The sequence below is a fragment of the Mastigoproctus giganteus genome, chromosome 13 (genome assembly GCF_048544385.1).
Source record: "Mastigoproctus giganteus isolate SK-2022 chromosome 13, ASM4854438v1, whole genome shotgun sequence".
NCBI lineage: Eukaryota > Metazoa > Arthropoda > Arachnida > Uropygi > Thelyphonidae > Mastigoproctus > Mastigoproctus giganteus.
In genome coordinates this window covers 63,056,802-63,077,389 of record NC_143587.1, presented here as the reverse complement: position 1 = coordinate 63,077,389, position 20,588 = coordinate 63,056,802, and the positions used below count along the sequence as shown (strand labels likewise).

At 37.5% G+C, this 20,588-nt stretch overlaps 1 protein-coding gene across 1 annotated transcript in view; it reads right to left on the bottom strand.

The window, feature by feature from the left end:
* The window catches only part of Nep3 (M13 family metallopeptidase neprilysin 3), a 353,718-nt gene that overhangs the window by 37,376 nt on the left and 295,754 nt on the right, over positions 1–20,588 (bottom strand). Inside the window, exons 15-16 of the mRNA XM_090387832.1 lie at positions 15,907–16,031; positions 10,016–10,081 (exon numbers count right to left, since the gene is read on the bottom strand). Coding sequence (XP_090243958.1) covers positions 10,016–10,081; positions 15,907–16,031 — 191 coding nt within the window. The remainder of the gene's footprint in view (positions 1–10,015; positions 10,082–15,906; positions 16,032–20,588) is intronic.

The following is a 20,588-nucleotide window of genomic DNA, read 5'->3' as shown; positions in this document are numbered from 1 at the left end:
CACCAATCAGCACATCGTTTTCCACGCCTACCTGTCAATCAATATATCATTCTCGACTTTGCTCCAGACCGATAACACCTACCGACTGTTTACCAAGTGAGCAGCACTAGAGTGCCGTATCGGAAAACTAATTTTCCGCGTAAGTTATCTGATGTTTCTCGTTGTTCTCATGTTGGCTTTTTTTTACCTATTCTTCAGAGAAAGGTGAACAAAACAATATAAATGAGAGATATAAAAAAATGTCACTGAGAAGGGAATTTACTGAATAAATAACTTACTGAATGAATTTACTGACTGAATAACTTATCCATTGGACATTAAGCTGGAGCCTTATTTTTTAACCTTTATAACCAACCTCTAGGCCATTCTGCAGTTCACCTGGATTACAAATATCACAGTCAAGTAGAAGGCTTCCAGGTATGCCTTCTACAATCATAATCAGAGAATGGTATACTCCCAGGAAGAGTAAAATGGCTACATTGCATTTTTTATAGAAGTATATTAAACCTGTAATCAGAGTATTAACTCTTAAATTCATAACATACATTCTTAAATATCTTTGAATTCAGTTAACTTTTTAAAACATTTATTACCAAATTAAACTGTCATTTGCTGTAATGCCTAAAATCTCTACCTCAGGTCTTTCAGCGCCTCTGTAGCCAGGTGGGCAGGAGCAGCAGTGCGTAGCACACGCTTCTTGATTAGACCAGTGTTCAAGCCCGTGCCCACCAAATACAGAGGATGCGGAAAGGTCAGGGAATGACCACCGCATATCCCCGGAGCAATATGGTCTTAGTTGCTAATGCTCCTAAAAACCAAATAACAACGACTCAGGTCTTTCTCAAAAAATTAACGATATGGACAAGTATTATTACTCAAAATTAACTGTTCACACAGTTAATTTATAAATGTGCATATTTATTTATTTATTTACAAGGCAGGCTTTAATTAGCTACTGAAGTTGAGTCTATGTGGCATGAGATAATCAGTGGTAAAGGAAAGTAGGAGTGCATTTACACATAAAAAAACTGCAGAGTACAATTGCCTATTATAGGTGATTTTAATTTTCCTTTTATAGACTGGAACTTGTGAAAATGAAATACACCAACTGGATCAGATGTTTGAACCAACTGGATGACTGTTATTTATTCAGTGTCATAAAATGGATACTATCCAAGGAAATTTCAGTGGTCAAAGGAAAGGGGGAAGACTTCAATTTTAAGAAAGGAGGGGGCTCAGGTATTCTTGGGCTCTATAAACAGGAAAGACAACTATAAGGGTATTATGGGAAATGTTTAAAGGATTTATCCTGGAATTCATTAATTAATTCATATTAAAATATTGTTAATATATCTCAAAAACCCTCATCCCACACTTTTTTTCTATGTTGCTGTTTCATTAAAAAAAAAAATGACAATGATCCAAAAAAACCCTCTCTTTCTCATTAAAAATGTCATGTAGCCCATGCACTAGAATATTATAAATTATTTGCTTTTAATGACATTTTCAAATTAATGATATAAAAATAGGTTCTTTCAAGTTTAAATTAGTATGTTCCCATATTTTATTTGGCATTCATCAGCTTTTTAAAGTATACAAGGTATATACATTGTTATTACAAAGTAGCTTAACAAACTTTGTATGCTGATAGCAGTGTTGTGGATAAAATACATGGGTGCATGGAAAGATAGCCACAATAGTGAAGTTTTTTCTTAAACAATTAGTAGTTGTGTATGACCACACCAGTGGCACTGCAGTAGTATTAACAAAATGGCAGACTTCACCAGTGCCAAAAAAAGGGCAGCAAAGTTTTGGCTTGAGGGAACAAAGTCAGCAATGTAATACACTTGTTTTAAGAAGAATCCTCCCAGCAGACATTCTGTGCATCAGTGCCACAAAAATGTCATTAATTTATGATGTTGTGTAACTCATGCAAAGGAAACAGGCAGACAAAGTGTGAGTGATGAAACAGTGGAGGAAGTGAGATGTATGTTCCTCAGAAGCTCGAAAAAATCAAGAACATGTGCAGGTCACAAAGTGGGTCTGCCACAACCAACTGTTTGGAAAGTGCTACAGCATGCCTGGATCAGCACTTCTGAGGAAGATGGATTGGTCATTTGGGTCCCATTCATTGACCTTTGTGATCCCTAGATTTTATGCCAATAGATTTGTATCTTAGGAGTTTCATGAAAGATGGCATCTTTTGACCACCATTACCTAGGAATGTGGAGCAATATGGCCTTAGTTGCTAATGCTCCTAAAAACCAAATAACAACAACAACCTAGGAATGTGAATGAACCTGAAGGCTAGAATTGCTGCTGCCATAGCAAAAGTATCACCTCAAACACTGTTAGGTAAAGGTGAGCTTGATTTTTTGTGAGATATTTGTCAAATAAATACTGGTGCCCATATCAAGGGAAGACAAATAAAAATTTGTCTTCCCTCATTTTCTAAAACTATGGTGCTTAAAATTGTTTAAAGCTGTTAAGCTACATTGTAATAACCCTGCACATGGATTATTCACTTGACCTCCAATGGTTCTAGTATAGATTTGAATTTCACACTGTTACAAAAATCATAATATTTAATATGAACAAGTTTTTTTTTTTTTTTTTTTTTTTTTGATTTGGTAGTTGTTGGCGCATCGGCTTCTGTGGCCATATTGCACCTCCCAAGGTTTTTGCAGTACTTTGATCCAAGCCCGAGGCGGGAATTGAACCCGCGACCTTTGGGGTTGCCGCTCAGGTACTTTACCCACTCGGCTAGCCCGGTCGGCATATGAACAAGTGTGTTTACAAAGTGTGTCCATGGAACTTGGCTTCTGCAAAGGAATCTCAGTTTTGTCTTTAGTTTTTTATCATTACTTTTTAAATTAAATTTTCAGTTTGTATTAAGCTTTAAGCTGGTAAAAGACACAAATCAACTCAACAAACACTGAGTTTTTTCATTCCTACAATTTCTTCTAGTCATTCTTCAGCATACCATTATTTCACTACATTCATAAGCAGACTTCACTTTTACCTCTTTGAACTTGTCATTACTGCTTTTGATAAACTCTGAGCTGGAAAAAAGAAACAGCCCATATCTAGTAATACTGACCTTTATCACTTGCTACATTTCTTCTAGTATTTTCGCTATACCAATATTTCTGTTTTCAGCCTGGTGTAGTGAAAAGTCTATTTTTCAAATAGCTTTTTGATACTTGACCACAGTGCTTCCACACAGCCCTTACAAGAGCCCTTAGGTTGATATGAGAGATGGACAACAGACTTATTTAAAATAACAAACTGAAATAAAAGTGAGTAATGAATAAAAAAAAGACTGAAGAGCCCTTGAACTTTTTTCTTTCATTCCCGATATGAACACACACACACACACACACACACACACACACACACACACACACACACACACACACACACACACACACACCACACCCCTTCTGCCAATCCTGGATCTTTGCAAGATCCCTTATGCCGGAGCAGGAAGCATACACTTCAACTAGATCTCCCTTCCCATGTTATTAAAGAGTAGGGTTTGTAACAAGACTATAATAAGGGCCCTTAACAAGCTTCAACTTATGTGGTCTACTCTTGGCCCTAAATGAAGAAGGAAGCATAGTCTTAAAAATTATGGACTTTTTTTTAAATATTAATTTAAATGTAAATAGCATTAGCATTAGTAGAGGCATGTGATGCAAGAAAGCAAGCTTATGCAGCATCAGCCAAATAAAAAAAAAAAAAAAAAAAAAAAACAGGCTCCCATTTCACCCCTCCCTTCATTCCAAGTACCTGTCCAGCTCAGCCTTAAATTTATTTAGGCTATCAACTTCCACAACAAAGGATGGAAGTCTGTTCCACCAAGGAACCACCCACCGGCTAAAGGCAAACTTCCGCACATCTATCCTACATCTGTCTTTTCCCAATTTGAATTTATGCCCTCTCATATGATTATTCTGAGCAAGAGGAAGAATCCCATCAGCATTGAGCATGCTCAAACCATTCAAGGCTTTATACACCTCAATCATATCACCTAGCATGTGCCTCCATAGCCAGGTGGGAAGGAGCAGCAGTGCGTAGCACACGTTTCTTGAGTAGACTGGTGTTCGAGCCCATCACCACCAAATACGGAGGATGCGGAAAGGTCAGGGAATGACCACAGCATATCCCAGAGCAATATGGCCTTAGTTGCTAATGCTCCTAAAAAAAAACAAAAAACAAAAAAAATAATAACACCTCACAGGTGCCTAGTCTCCAGACACTGTAATTTGCAAAATTTAAGCCTTTCTTCGTAAGAGCAACCATTTGTTCCATTCAATAAACTTGTTGCCTTTCTCTGTACTCGTTCCAGCTCTACATCCTTCTTAAAATGAGGCCTCCAGACCTGTATACAGTACTCAAGGTGTGGCCTGACCATTGCCTTATATAAGGGGATAATCACCTCCTTATCCCTGCTAGAAAAATTCCTGTATATCACTGACAAGACACTATGAACTACTCTTGCAGCCGATCTGCACTGCTCAGAAAACTTCATATCTGCCTGCACAATTACCCCCAGGTTCTTTTCGTTCTCTACCACTGTCAGTGTAGTACCACAGAGTTGATACGTCACTCTGGGGTTGCTGCTTCCCATATGTAAATGTTAAACTTCATTTGCCACCTCTCAGCCCATCAGCTCAACTTTTCTAGATTCTGTTGCAGCAGCATACTGTCATTAGTGTCCTTAACAACCCTGCCAACCTTTGTATCGTCTGCAAACTTGGACATTAAGCTTGATATACCATCATCAATATCATTTATAAATACAGAAAACAACAATACTGAACCCTGAGGGACTCCACTAATAACATAAGTATACGATGAGCAGTGTCCATTAATTACCACTCTCTGTCTTTAGCATTAGCATTAGTAGAGGCATTTGATGCAAGAAAGCAAGCTTATGCAGCATCAGCCAAAAAAAAAAAAAAAAAAAAAAAACCACTTCCACTTCACCCCTCTGTTCGTTCAAAATACCTGTCCAGCTGAGCCTTAAACTTATTTAGGCTATCAACCTCCACCACAAGGGATGGAAGTCTGTTCCACCAACCAACCACCCGCTGGCTAAAGACAAATTTCCGCACGTCTATCCTACATCTGTCTTTCCTCAATTTGAATTTATGCCCTCTCAGGTGATTATTCTGAGCTGGAGGAAGAATCCCATCAGCATTGAGCATGCTTAAACCATTCAAGGCTTTATACACCTCTATCAGATCACCTCGCTGGTGCCTAGTCTCCAGACACTGTAATTTGCAAAACTTAAGCCTTTCTACGTAAGAGCACCCCTTTGTTCCATTCACTAATCTTGTTGCCCTTCTCTGTACTCGTTCCAGCAGCTCTACATCCTTCTTGAAATGAGGCCTCCAGACCTGTATACAGTACTCTAGGTGTGGCCTGACCATCGCCTTATACAATGGAATAATCACCTCCTTATCCCTGCTGGAAAAATTCCTGTATATCATTGACAATACTCCATGAGCTACTCTTGCAGCCCGTCTGCACTGCTCAGAGAACTTCATATCTGCCTGCACAACCACCCCCAAGTCCCTTTCATTCTCTACCACTGTCAGTGTAGTACCACAGAGTTGATACGTTGCTCTGGGGTTGCTGTTTCCCATGTGTAGTACTTTACATTTGTCAATGTTAAACTTCATTTGCCACCTCTCAGCCCATCTGCTCAACCTTTCCAGATCCTGTTGCAGCAGCATAGTGTCAGTAGTGTCCTAGACAACCCTGCCAACCTTTGTATCGTCTGCAAACTTGGACATTAATCCCGATATACCATCATCAATATCATTTATAAATACAGAAAACAATAATGGACCCAACACTGAGCCCTGAGGGACTCCACTAATAACACATCAGTCCACGATGAGCAGTGTCCATTGATTACCACTCTCTGTCTTCTCCCCCTCAACCACCCCTTTATCCATAGCAGCAATTTGCCTCCAATGTCACACTGCTCCAATTTGTGTAGCAGTCTTCCATGTGCAACAGTATCAAAAGCCTTTCTAAGATCCAAGTATATAATATCAAAGTTATTCCCTGCATCCAGTTCTTTTGTGACTGCATCATAGTATCCAACCAAGTTGGTCAGGCAAGACTTCCCCTTAACAAAACCATGCTGTGTCTGAGCTATAACTGAAGTCTTGTCTAAATGATCCTGCAGTGCGTCTTTAACCAGTGCCTCCATTAATTTTCCTGGCACAGAAGTTAAGCTCACAGGTCTATAATTACTTGTGTCAGCCTTTGATCCTCCTTTGTGAATTGGGGTCACATTTGCACATTTCCAGTCTATGGGTACCTCCCCTGAGTCCAAGGAAGCTCTCATAATTATGGCTAAGGGTTTGCTTACTTCCTTTGCTGCCTCCTTTAATATAACTGGATAGATCCCATCCACCCCGGGTGCCTTTCTTGTGTTTATCTTCAACAGTTTCTCCTCCACTTTACTCCCAGTTATTTCAAGATTCTGTAACTTACTGCTAGAGTTGAATACACCTCTGGCATTCCCCTCGCTGAATAACTCCTCATGTGTGAATGTCGATGAAAAATATTCATTTAGTTTGTTAGCCACCTGAGCAGGATCATCAACACTTGACCCATCAATATCAAGTGGACCAATCTGATTCATCCCTTTCCTTCTAGAGTTTACATAAGTAAAGAACTCTTTGCTGTTTTTCTTTGCATCCCTTGCCAAGGATTTCTCGTAATCTGCCTTCGCCTGCCTAACCTCCTTTGTAACTTGGTTGCATATCAACTTGTATCTATCATAGGCTTCTGTGTCATGTGTTAATTTGTAAGTATCCCATGCATTTTTCTTCTCTGCCATATGCCTCATTAGTTCATCTGACATCCATTTTGGCCTAAACCTTGAACAATATTTCTTAGTTGGTATGTAAAGCCTAGTAGCTTCCAAGATAAGTTCTTTGAATGCTTCCCATTTTGAATTTGCTGTTGGTAACATCATCAGTTGGTCCCACTGTATAGAATTTAAATACTGTCTCAGTCCATCGTAGTCGCCTTTACGGAAGCAATAACCCTTCCCTTTACCCCTAATGGTAGTTACCTCTTTGAGTAAATCCCACTTCAGCACACTGTGATCACTGCCACCTAGTGGTTCATTTATCTGCAGATTCTTAATGCATGAAGAATCACTGCTGATAATCAAATCAAGAGTATTACTCCCTCTAGTTGCCTCCCGAACATGCTGATGTAGAAAACAATCATCCAATAAATCCACAAAAGCCCTGCTAGTGTGTGAGTATCCAGCCCCCAAATTCCAGTCAATATCTGGGAAATTAAAATCTCCCATTATAAGACACTCTGATTTACTGGCCCACTCTATTTCCCTGTACAGTTCCTTATTATACTCATCAGAGTCATTAGGCCTATAGCACACTCCTACTCTCAATTTTGATCTTCTCCCACTCAACCATCCCTTTATCCATAGCAGCAATTTGCCTCCAATGCCACACTGCTGCAATTTGTGCAGCAGTCTTCCATGTGCAACAGTATCAAAAGCCTTTCTAAGATCCAAATATATGATATCAAAGTTATTCCCTGCATCCAGTTCCTTTGTGACCACATCATAGTATCCAATCAAATTGGTCAGGCAAGACTTTCCCTTAAGAAAATCATGCTCTGTCCAAGCTATAACTGCATGTTGTCTAGATGATCATGTAGTGCTTCTTTAACCAGTGCCTCCATTAATTTTCCTGGAACAGAAGTTAAACTAACAGGTCTATAATTACTTGTGTTGCCCTTTGATCCTCCTTTGTGAATTGGGGTCACATCTGCACATCTCCAGTCCATGGGTACCTCCCTTGAGTCCAAGGAAGCTCTCATAATTATGGGTAAGGGTTTGCTTACTTCCTTTGCTGCCTCCTTTCATATAACTGGATAGATCCCGTCCACCCTGGGTGAACGGTTTTTTATGTTTATCTTCAACAATTTCTCCTCCACTTTCCTCTCAGTTATTACAAAATCATCCAGCTCACTGCCAGAGTTTAATTCACCTCTGGCATTCCCTTCCCTGAATAACTCCTCGTTGGTTGAGTGTAGATGCAAAATACTCATTTCGTTTGTTAGCCACCTGAGCAGGATCATCAACAGTTGAACCATCAATATCCAGTGGACCAATCTGATTCATTCTTTTCCTTCTAGAGTTTACATAGGTAAAGAACTCTTTGTTGTTTTTCTTTGCATCCTTTGCCAAGGATTTTTCATAATCTGCCTTTGCTTGCCTAATCTCCTTTGTGACTTGGTTACAGACCAGCTTATATCTATCATAGGCTTCCATGTCACCCATTAATTTATATATATCCCATGCATTTTTCTTCTCTGCCCTATGTCTCATTAGTTCATCAGACATCCATTTAGGCCTAAACCTTGAACAATATTTCTTAATTGGTATGTAAAGCCTAGTAGCTTCCAAGATAAATTCTTTGAATGCTTCCCATTTTGAATTTGCTGTTGGTAACATCATCAGTTGGTCCCACCGTATAAAATTTAAATTCTATCTGAGACCACCGTAGTCACCTTTAAATAAGCAAAAACCCTTCCCTTTACCCCTGATGGTAGTTACCTCTTTGAGTAAATCCTACTTCAGCACACTGTGATCACTGCCACCTAGTGGGTCCTTTATCCGCAGATTCTTAATGCACGAAGAATCACTACTGTAATCAGATCAAGAGTATTACTCCCTCTAGTTGACTCCCGAACATGTTGATATAGAAAACAATCATCCAATAAATCCACAAAAGCCTTGCTAGTGTGTGAGTGACCAACCCACAAATTCCAGTCAATATCTGGGAAATTAAAATCCCCCATTATAAGACTCTCTGATTTACTAGCCCACTATTTCCCTGTACAGTTCCTTATTATACTCATCAGAGTCATTAGGCTTATAACTAGTACACTCCTACCCTCAATTTTGATCTCCCAATGCTTATGTCACACCAAACTGACTCGACACTGCACTCTCCAGCGATGCCGACTGACTTCACTTCCTTGAATTTTATGTGTTTCTTAAATAATAGTATAACCTCTCCTCCCTTCCTATCTTGTCTATCCTTCCTGTACACATTGTACTCCCCAAATTCTAGTTCTGCATTCCTTATACCTGTGTGACACCACGTCTCTGATATCCCAACAATATCTGCCTTTGATGTTCTGAGCAATACCTCAAATTCATCAAATTTATTTACCAAACTCCTAGCATTGGTGTATATGCAAGTGTACATGCACCTGCTCCTATTCTTAGCTACCCTAACACAACCCATGTGTTTACTTGTACCGCAATAACTCCCAGCAGGCTCTGAAATACCCTGCAACTTGTTTTCCAGGCTGTTGCTCATTCCAATAGAAGCAGTGCAAGAATCACTTTCACCTCTGCCAGTGGCTACTGTTAATCTATTAGTCCTTGTATCCCCCCAAGCTATCAGTTTTCCGACCCAGCTAACAATGCCTCGATAGCATCAGTGAAAGATTAGAGTTTAAAGAATTGCATCACGACGAACTATCCACTGGTTCTCAAAATTAAAATTATTTTTAGTTTGTTTCTATGAAGATGAAGAGGTATTTCAGGGATCCCCCCCCCCCCAGTTTTTCAGTAAGGGACTGTGTAATAAAGTATGGTAAATGAAAATAAGTGTTACTTATTTTCCTTAAAGTTAATATTTCACACGTTATGGGTAAATAGGAATAAATCTCTACTGATAGTAATATAATTGACAAAAAGTAATTTCCTAAACCAATTCTTAATAACAGCAAATAAATTTCTACTACACTTCTTAAAAATCCTCAAAGTTCATTATATGAAAATGATTCAAGATTTCATGTAATATTTAATTGATCTGAGTTAAGTTTTCCTTTTAAAGATAATACCAAAACATATTACCAAAGTAAAGTAAATGATAATACCAAAGCATATTACCAAAGAAAAGCATATTATTATTATCTAAAAAACAAGGATACTCACATGAAAAGCTGCTTTTAAACCACCATTATCTGCAATATTTTCCCCTAAAGTTTGCTTTCCATTCAGCTGAAAGGTAACAAAAAGTTAACATAATTTAGTTATTTTATGAACAACTGGTTCCAATAAAAAAATTTCTGCATTTCCTCAAACAAAACCTCCATGTACGGCAATCTCTTTTCATATAGACAGAAAATATTCAGCTTGGGTAAGGTTATGAAGATGTCAGCTTATTTATTTTATTTTTTTATTTTTTGCTCCAATACTAACAGAAAAACTTTATCTAGCAAGCATGGGGATTAGGGCATTCCAATTATCTAAATCTGGTTATTCCAGTTATCTAAATCTAAACATCTGGTTATCTGAGAATCCTATCAACCCAGGGAAAACCAATCAGTAACTAAACTAAAAATAAAATTTTGCGTATGTAGCAATAATGTTAACCACATTGCAACCAACGAAAAGTATTTATAGGATGTTGATCAAAATAAGTAAAATTTAAGCCAATTTTATTATTTTTAAAAAATTGTAATTTTGCATACCATACAATAATTACAAAACTTTTTTTTTTTATCTAGCAGGTGCCACCAAACAGTAAGTAATTATGTTAGTTTTGCATTTTTTGCAAGTTCCCTAATTTGATGAGTGAAATTTAAAAAAAAATCAATCGTACATTATGTGGAATGCATCTTTTTATCTTTGTGTTCTGTAATATGAATCTGTAATTTTACGGGCAAAAAGAATTAGTGATCCTTTTTCCCGTTATCTAAATGCCAATAACAAAGTTTTTACTGTATTGCAAAAAAAATATGTATTATAAATGTAATTTAGAAAACAAAAACAGGAATTGCATTCCATCCTTCAGCAAGTTCCATACTAAATATAATAACAAAAATGGAAGTATTTATGGGAAAGAAATTTTATGTAATTAAAAATAACTCAAATTATTGCATAATTAACATAAATTATTGTATAGCTTCTTAATGGCTGAGTATCAGACATCTGAAAGGTGTGACAATGATAACTGACCAAATTTTATGAACAGACATCCTTTCTGATGTCAACTACTTATCAAAGTCTTTCTGCTGTTCCATTATTCTGCTGATGTTGCATTTATTGTGAATCTTTCCTGTCTTCTAAGCATGTTGTTTTTCTTTTTGTGAAGAGCATATTAGAGTAATCAGAGCAGAAAATACTGTCATTGGTTAGGCTTCTTGTCTTATCTGTTTACGTATTCTTCCTTTAAAGATAGTCATATGAAATATTTTAGTTAGGATAATTTTACCCCCTTTACTGCATCCCTTTTGACTAAAAGATATTTATACTCAAAAAAATTTTCCCTTGCAGAATTGGGTTCCCTAATATACACATATATCTAAGGAATTATGTAATGACTTTTCTATGTTCATTCTTTTCTAATAATTAGCTTATAACTGTGTTTCTTAAAAAAATAAAACAATGTATTTCCTGAAAGAAGAACATATACACAGATTACTATTTTAAATTCAAAGCATGCATCTAAATTCTTATAATATTAGGCACATTTATAATGGTCGCCACCAAATGACTCATCTCTAACAGAGTCTCTCCACTCTCTGCTCATAGAGCACTGTTTCTGCTGCATGCCTTTTCTACAGTTACTTCCATGGGCACTGTTCTTCTGAATTGGCTTCTATAATTCCCACTCTCTCTCTTTCAAAACAGTCCGAACATGTGCCGCCAACATCCATTTACTGTCCAACTTCAAACTCACAGAACTAACTTTTCATCTTCCTCGTTTATTCATTCAACTGCCGTTTTCTGGAACAACCTTCCTTCATACATATTTCCTGAAAATTACAGTCTACAGAAGTTCAAGTCTAATGTCAACAAATATCTTCTTTCATCTTCTCAACCTCCAACCCATGCATGGTACTAAGTACTACAGGTTCTAATACCTCACGTGTTTGGGGTTTTCATAAAAAAAAAAATAAATAAATAAAACAATAAAATAAATACAATTAGTGTTTGGAAATAATATATAAAACAAATTTAGTTGGCAGATATACGAAAAATTTAAATTTCATTTCAATGTACACTTTTGAACATCCAAAGTTAAAAAGCCGATTCTCAAAGTAGCAGAGTTAATTCCTTTAAGATCAGAAAACAAAGGCAGGATATAAAATCACTTGTGAAAAATGTACAGGAACTCCCCGACTTACGGAAATCCGACTTTAAGTAAGTTTTGCCCACCGATGCAAACTTAAAAAAAATCATGGAAATGTATTTTGCATCCCATAGAAATAAATGGAGGTATCATGAAAATATCGTAATATGAACCCAATAATACATTTTTTTTTTGTTTTTTTTTTTTTTGTAATTCGTTCCAAGTCCCTTGAAAGTTAAATTTTGCTATACATCATTTTGAAGGTGACATGGAAGCCTACGATAGATATAAGCTGGTCTGTAACCAAGTCACAAAGGAGGTTAGGCAAACAAAGGCAGATTATAAGAAATCTTTGGCACAGGATGCAAAGAAAAATAGCAAAGTTTTCTTTACCTATGTAAACTCTAGAAGGAAGAGGATGAATCAGATTGGTCCATTGGATATTGATGATTCAACTGTTGATGATCCTGCTCAGGTGGCTAACAAACTAAATCAGTATTTTGCATCTACATTCACACATGGGGAGTTATTTAGGGAGGGGAATGCCAGAGGTGAATTGAACTCTGGCAGTGAGCTAGATGATTTTGTAATAACTGAGAGGAAAATGGAGGAGAAATTGTTGAAGATAAACATAAAAAAGGCACCCGTGATGGACGGGATCTATCCAGTTATATTAAAGGAGGAAGCAAAGGAAGTAAGCAAACCCTTACCCATAATTATGAGAGCTTCCTTGGAATCAGGGAAGGTACCCATGGACTGAAGATGTGCAAATGTGACCCCAATTCACAAAGGAGGATCAAAGGGCAACACAAGTAATTATAGACCTGTTATTTTAACTTCTGTTCCAGGGAAATTAATGGACGCACTGGTTTAAGAAGCACTCAGGATCATCTAGACAAGACTTCAGTTATAACTCGGACACAGCATAGGTTTGTTAAGGGGAAGTCTTCTGTGACCGATTTGATTGGATACTATGATGTGGTCACAAAGGAACTGGATGCGGGGAATAACTTTGATATCATATATTTGGATCTTAGAAAAGCTTTTGATACTGTTGCACATGGAAGACTGCTGCACAAATTGGATCAGTGCAGCATTGGAGGCAAATTGCTGCTATGGATAAAGGGATGGTTGAGTGGGAGAAGACAGAGAGTGGTAATCAATGGACACTGCTCTTCGTGGACTAATGTTATTAGTGGAGTCCCTCAGGGTTCAGTGTTGGGTCCATTGTTGTTTTCTCTATTTACAAGTGATATTGATGATGGTATATCCAGCTTAATGTCCAAGTTTGCAGACGATACGAAGGTTGGCAGGGTTGTTAAGAACACTAATGACAGTACGCTGCTGCAACAAGATCTAGAAAAGTTGAGCAGTGGGCTAAGAGGTGGCAAATAAAGTTTAACATTGATGAACGTAAAGTACTACATATGGGAAGCAGTAACCCCAGAATAATGTATCGACTCTGTGGTACTACACTGACAGTGGTAGAGAATGAAATTCCTTCAGGCAGATATGAAGTTTTGTGAGCAGTGCAGACAGTCTGCAAGAGTAGCTCATGGTATCTTGTTAATGATATACAGGAATTTTTCTAGCAGGGATAAGGAGGTGATTATCCCCTTGTATAAGGCGATGGCGAAGGGCAACAAGATTAGTGAATGGAACAAAGGGTTGCTCTTACGAAGAAAGGCTTAAGTTTTGTAGATAGTGTTTGGAAACTAGGCGCCTGTGAGGTGATCTGATAAAGCCTTGAATGGTTTGATGATGCTCAATGCTGATGGGATTCTTCCTCTTGCTCAGAATAATCACCTGAGAGGGCATAAATTCAAATTCAAATTCAGGAAAGAAAGTTGTAGGATAGATGTGCGGAAGTTTGCTTTTAGCCAGTGGGTAGTTGATTGGTGGAACTGACTTCCATGTTTTGTTGTGGAAGTTGACAGCCCAAATAAATTTAAGGCTGAGCTGGACAGGTATTTGGAACGAATGGAGGGGTGAAATCGGATCTTTTTTTTGGCTGATGCTGCATAAGCTTGTTTTCTTGCATCGTGTGCCTCTACTAATGCTAATGCTAATATACAGGAGACTTGCTTGCAGGGATAAGGAGGTGTGTTAAGTTGTATAAGGCAATGGTTAGGCCACATCTTGAGTACTGCATACAGGTCTTGGAAGTTTCATTTTACGAAGGTTGTGGATTTGTTAAAAGGGTGCAGAGAAGAGCAATGGGATTAGTGAGGGGGAACAAAAGGGAACACTTGCCAAGAAAGATTTTAGTTATATAAACTGCAGCATCTGGAAACTAGGCAATTGCGAAGAGATCTGACTGGGGTATTTATGGCTTTGAATGGATTAAGCTAAATGCTATATTACTCTTGCTCTTGCTCACACAACACATGTAAGGGGGCATAAATTTAAATTGAGGAGATGGTTACAGGACGAATGAGTAAAAATTCACTTTCAGACAGCGAGTAGTTTGCATAAATTTAAGGAAGAACTAGATAAATTATTAGAGGGGATTGGATAAGCGATAGGGAAGAGGTTTTTTTTTTTTTTTTTTTTGGCTGATGTTATATAAGCTTGCTTCTTTGCATCATTTGCTACTACTAATACTAAATATTGAAATATTGTATAGCATAGTACGTCAGGTGCATGATTATGATTTGTGTGAAAAACCTGATTTAAAAAGAATGTTAATCAGTTCCTCTTTTTTTTTTTTTTTTTTGTCATACTTTCTTCTGGCAACTTTGTTCCCTCCACTGAGAGTGAACTGTCTAGATAAACTTATGGTCGCTTTAGAAATGACTTTGTCATCCACAAGTCGACCTAAAATTACTAATTTCATTTTATCAATATTGCCTATCAGTAGCTGCTATTCAATTAAAAACTGAGACACTATCATTTCAATCTGTTTTGAGACTTTCTAATATCTTTTCCGAAGTAGCCTCAATTATGAAATCTGTGCAAAAATGGTGGATAATGGATAGAGCCTAAACGACCAGCCAAGCAATGTGTTGAAGAAAAATTCTATAGTATATTATATTATAATATACTATAAATTTTTATAATACTATAATATAAAGAATAATACTATAATATAAAGTATATTATAATCCCTAGTGCTAGACTGCGCTGCCCCATTCCAGCAAATTAATAAAAGTATGGAGTTTTATTCGATGCAGGAGTTGATATATGATAACAGACACTACTCTTCATTCTATTTTTCTATTCTGTTGATTTGTTCCCTCTGCTGACACAAACAAATTGGGCTTATACTCACTTTAAAAATGACTTTGTTATCCATGAGTCAACTTAAAATTACTAATTTCATTTTTAATTCAAATAGTATCACCAAAGAGACAAATGTGCTCACACACACTGATCAGTTGCTCATTTAAGCAACATACGTTATTCACCACTTTTGCAAAACTTTGCTAACTGAGGTTGCCTACCATCTGATGGTGAGAAACCACATCTTAAAACAGGCTGTGATGGCAGTGTTTCAGTTTTTAATTGAATAGCAAATTTTTAGGTGGCGACAATAAAGTTGCAATTAAACAGGAATTCAATTTTCAGATTATCAGCCTTCTCTAGGAAGTTTGTGCCACAGTAACAATATGCCAAAGTAATATGGAAACATTAGAGCTACAAAGGGAGGTTTCAAAGTTAATCTAATACAAAATGCTACAGTGTTATAATCATGAACATACTTAAGCATAGATTTGAATAATATTTGAATCTTGTTAGTCTTACTCACATGCTCTCCATTTATTTCATAAGAAGAATACTGATCAATAAAGCATTGTGCTCTTTCTTGAAAGTCATGAATTGTTGAATTTTTCCACCACTGATGAAGGTTTCCCTGCTTGTCATATTCTCTTCCTGTTAACAGATATTTTTGTTTCTTAAGAAATTTTTATTTTAAGGCAAAATTTTACTTCATAACAGAAGAAAAAGTAAATTAATATAATAAGCACTAAAAAAGAATGTATTATTCTAAAAGTTTTTTTTTTTGCTTTCCTAGGATTAATCGTAGCTTCAATATCTTACTGACTTACCAAGTGAAACCAATTAATATTAGCACTCTTAACATAACACTTTCATATGCTTTAACAAGGGTTGTAATTAAAATATGTTGCTTCAGCTGGGTGTAGGCAGAAAACCATTACGCCAAGGAAGATAAAATTTAGAATAGACAACACAATCAGAAAGTAAACTGCAAAAGGAAAAGTAAAAGTAGTAAATTGTAAAAAGGAAAAAAAAAAAAAGTTCCAAACCAAAACTATCACCAGAGGCAACTATAAGAATACTGTAGGGATGAACTGAACTGATAGGTATGAGGATTCATATGTTCAATATGATGACCGCTTATGCCCATTTTATTCTGGAGTACAGAATGGTATGTCAACTGTTCTCTAAAGTATGCCACAGAGAACACTAGAAAAACTTTAGCATTAGTAGAGGCATACAATGCAAGAAAGCAAGCTTATGCAGCATCAGTCAAGAAAAAAAAATTCAACCCTCCCATTTCACCCCTCCATTCGTTCCAAATGCCTGTACAGCTCAGCCTTAAATTTATTTAGGCTATCAACTTCCACAACAAAAGATGGAAGCCTGTTCCATCAATCAATGCTGGCTAAAGGCAAATTTCCACACATCTATTCTACAACTGTCTTTCCTCAATTTGAATTATGCCCCTCAGGTTAATCTCAGCAAGAGGAAGAATCCCATCAGCATTCAGCTTGCTCAACCCATTCAAGGCCTTATACACATCAATCAGATCAATTGCAGGTGCCTACTCTCCAGGCACTGCAATTTGCAGGACTTAAGCCTTTCTTGGTAAGAGCACCCCTTTATTCCCCTCACCAATCTTGTTGCCCTTCTTTGTACTTGTTCTAGAAACTCTACATCCTAAAACGAGGCCTCTAGACCTATACATAGTACTCTAGGTGTGGCCTGACCATTGCCTTTGTACAACAGGATAATCACCTCCCTGTCCCTGCTAGCAAAATTCCTATATATCACTGACAAGACTCCATGACCTGCACTGGCAGCTCATCTGTACTGCTCAGAGAATTTCATATTTGACTACACAATTATTCCCACGACTCTTTCACTTTCCACTTCCCTGAGTGTACATAGTTGGTATGCTTCTCTTGGGTTATTGCTACCCATATGCAGTACTTGGCATTTGTCAACATTAAACTTCAGTTGCCACTTCTCAGTCCATTTGCCCAACTAATCTAGATCCAGTTGGAGTAGCATACTGTCTTTATTGTCGTTAACAACCGTGCCAACCTTTGTATCATCTGTAAACTTGGACATTAATGCTGATATACCTTCATCAATATCATTGATGAATACACAAAACAACAATGGACCCAGCACTGAACCCTGGGGAACTCCACTAATAACATTTGTCCATGAAGACCAGTGTCCATTGATTAACACTCTCTATCGTCTCCCACTCAACCAACCCTTTATCCATTGTAGCAACTTACCCTTAATGCCATACCTCTCCAATTTGTACAGTAGTCTTCCATATGCAACAGTATCAAAAGCCTTCCTGAAATCCAAGAATATGATATCAAAATTATTTTTGACATTACGTTCCTTTGTGACCACATCATAGTATCCAATCATATTGGTCAGACAAGACCACCCTTTAACAAGCCCATGCTGTGTCTTAACTGTTACTGCAGTCTTGTCTAGATGATCCTGCAATGCTTCTTTAACCAGTGATTCCATTATTTTCCCCAGAACACAAGTTAAACTAACAGGTCTATAGTTACTTGTGTCACCTTTTGAACCCCCTTTGTGAATTGGGGATACATTTGCACACCTCCAGTCCATGGGGATCTCCTCTGAGTCCAAGGAAGTTCTCATAATTATGGCTAAGGGTTTGCTTACTTTCTTTACTGCCTCCTTTAATATAACTGGATAGATACCATCCACCACAGGTTTATGTTTAACTTATGTATAACCTTACATCTCAGTTATTACATCTCAGTTATTACAAAATAACTTGGCTTCCTGTTAGAGTTTGATAAAAATCTGGCATTCCCCTCATTGAATAACTCCTCATGCGTGAATGTAGATGCAAAATACTCATTCAGTTTATCAGCAACCTGAGCATGATCATCAATAGTTAACCCATCTATATTAAATGGTCCAATCTGATTCAGCCCTTTCCTTCTAAAGTTTACTTATGTCAACTCTGATTCATCTTACATAATTTACTTATGTAAACTCTTACATAAGTAAATTATGTAAAGGTTTACATAAGTTTGCATAATTTACTTATGAAAACTCTTGAAGGAAAGGGATGAATCAGATTGGACTTTGCATCCTTTGCCAAAGGTTTCTCGTAATCTGCCTTCGCCTGCCTAACAGACAAGCTTATATCTGCCATAGGCTTCTGTGTCACCTGATAATTTATATGCATCCCATACATTTTTCTTCTCTGCGACGAGCCTCATTAATTCATCTGACATCCATTTAGGCCTGAACCCTGAACAGTATTTCTTACTTGGAATGAAAAGCCTAGTAGCCTCCAAAATTAAGTCCCTGAAGGCTTCCCATTTAGAATTCAACATTGGTAACATCATCAGTTAATCCAACTGTACAGAATTTAATAACCGTCTGAGACCTCTGTAGTCACCTTTACAAAAGCAAAAGCCTTCCCTTTAGCCTTGATACTAGTTACATCTTTAATTAATTCCCATATCAGTACATTCTGATCATTGTCACCCAGTGGTTCCTTTATCTGCAAATTCTTAATGTATGAATAATAACTGCTGATAATCATATCAAGAGTCTTACTCCCTCTGGTTGCCTCGAACATGCTTCTGTAAAAAACAGTCATCCAATCCAAAAAAGTCTAGCTAGTGTGCGAGTGACCAAACCACAAGTTCCAGTCAATATCTGGAAAGTTAAAATCCCCCATTATAAGATATTCTGATTTAATGGTCCACTATTTCTCTGCACAACTGATCATTATACTCATCAGATTCATTAGGCCTATAACACACACCTACTCTCATTTTTCCTTTCCCAGTGCTTATGTCACACTAAACAGACTCAACATTGCATTGTCCACGAACATCAATTGGATGCACATTCTTAGATTTTATGTGTTTCTTAACTAATAGCATAACCCCTCCTCTCACCTAGTCCTGTCTATCCTTTCTGTACACATTGTACTACCAAAATTCCAATTATGCACTGAATATATCTGTGTGACACCACGTCTCTCAGCATCAAAGGCAGATATCTCAACAATTTCTGCCTTTGATGTCTTGACTAGTACTTCAAGCTCATCCAATTTATTAACTATACTCCTAGCATTGGTGTACATGCAAGTATACATGCACCTGTTTCTACTCTTAGTTACCCTAACACAGCCAATGTATTTATTTATTTGTTCCACCATGACTCCCAACAGTCCTGGAAATCTCCATTGCTTTGCTTTCCATTCCACTGCTCATTCTAATAAAAGCAATGCAAGAATCACTTTTGCCTCTGCCTGTGGCCACTGTTAACCTTTTAGTCTGTGTATCCCCCCAAGCTAGCAGTTTTTCAACCCACCTAACACTGCCTCGATAGCATCAGCAAATCCTTTCTATTTAAGTGTACCCCATCCCTGAAGAAGCAGTCTCTCCTGTCAACAAGCACAGACCAGGCTGAAAAAAATTCTACCCCTTGAGCCTTACACAATCTCTCCAGGGCTGAAATGATTGACAGGGCTCTCATCATATACTCTCTCCTATCGTGTCTTTCACATTTGCAGATATGTGAAATTTCACAATTGCAGACACTTTCACATTCAACCCTAACTCGCGACTTTTTTTCACTGTTGACCTGTACTTGTTGAGTAAATCTGCAGATCTCTTACTCTTTAGTTCCAATGTGTACAACTATATGCATGCCCTTAAAAGATGATATCTGCTCTACAACTTCATCAACTTTTGCCCTGGGAGACATACTCCAGTCCTGTTCCACCTATCCTTCTTGCATAGTATATTCTCTGTCTCCCTAACAATAGAGTCGCCAACAATAACTAGTTCCTGAGGGACTAGCACATTCTGCTTTGGAGATTGCCTCTGTGTTGCCTGATGCACAGGAGTGAGCTCTGCCATTGAGCTGGGCAGCTGAGAGCTTGATGGGCCCCCTCATATTAATTTCTTCAAGTGTATTTACCCTACACCTCAAGTTCTCATAGATGCCCATCACTTGACTTCTTGGGATACTTTCTTAAAATCAGCCAGAAATTGTATAAGTTCTTGATATGCCCAGTCCTTGAGATATCCTCATAACCAAAAGTCACAAGGACTGAGGTCTGGATATCAAGGTGATCAAATGTTACTAAAGTGATGCAAAATGATGCAGTCATCATTGAATGTGTTACAAAGCAGCTGAGTTACTTGTCAAATGTGTGGA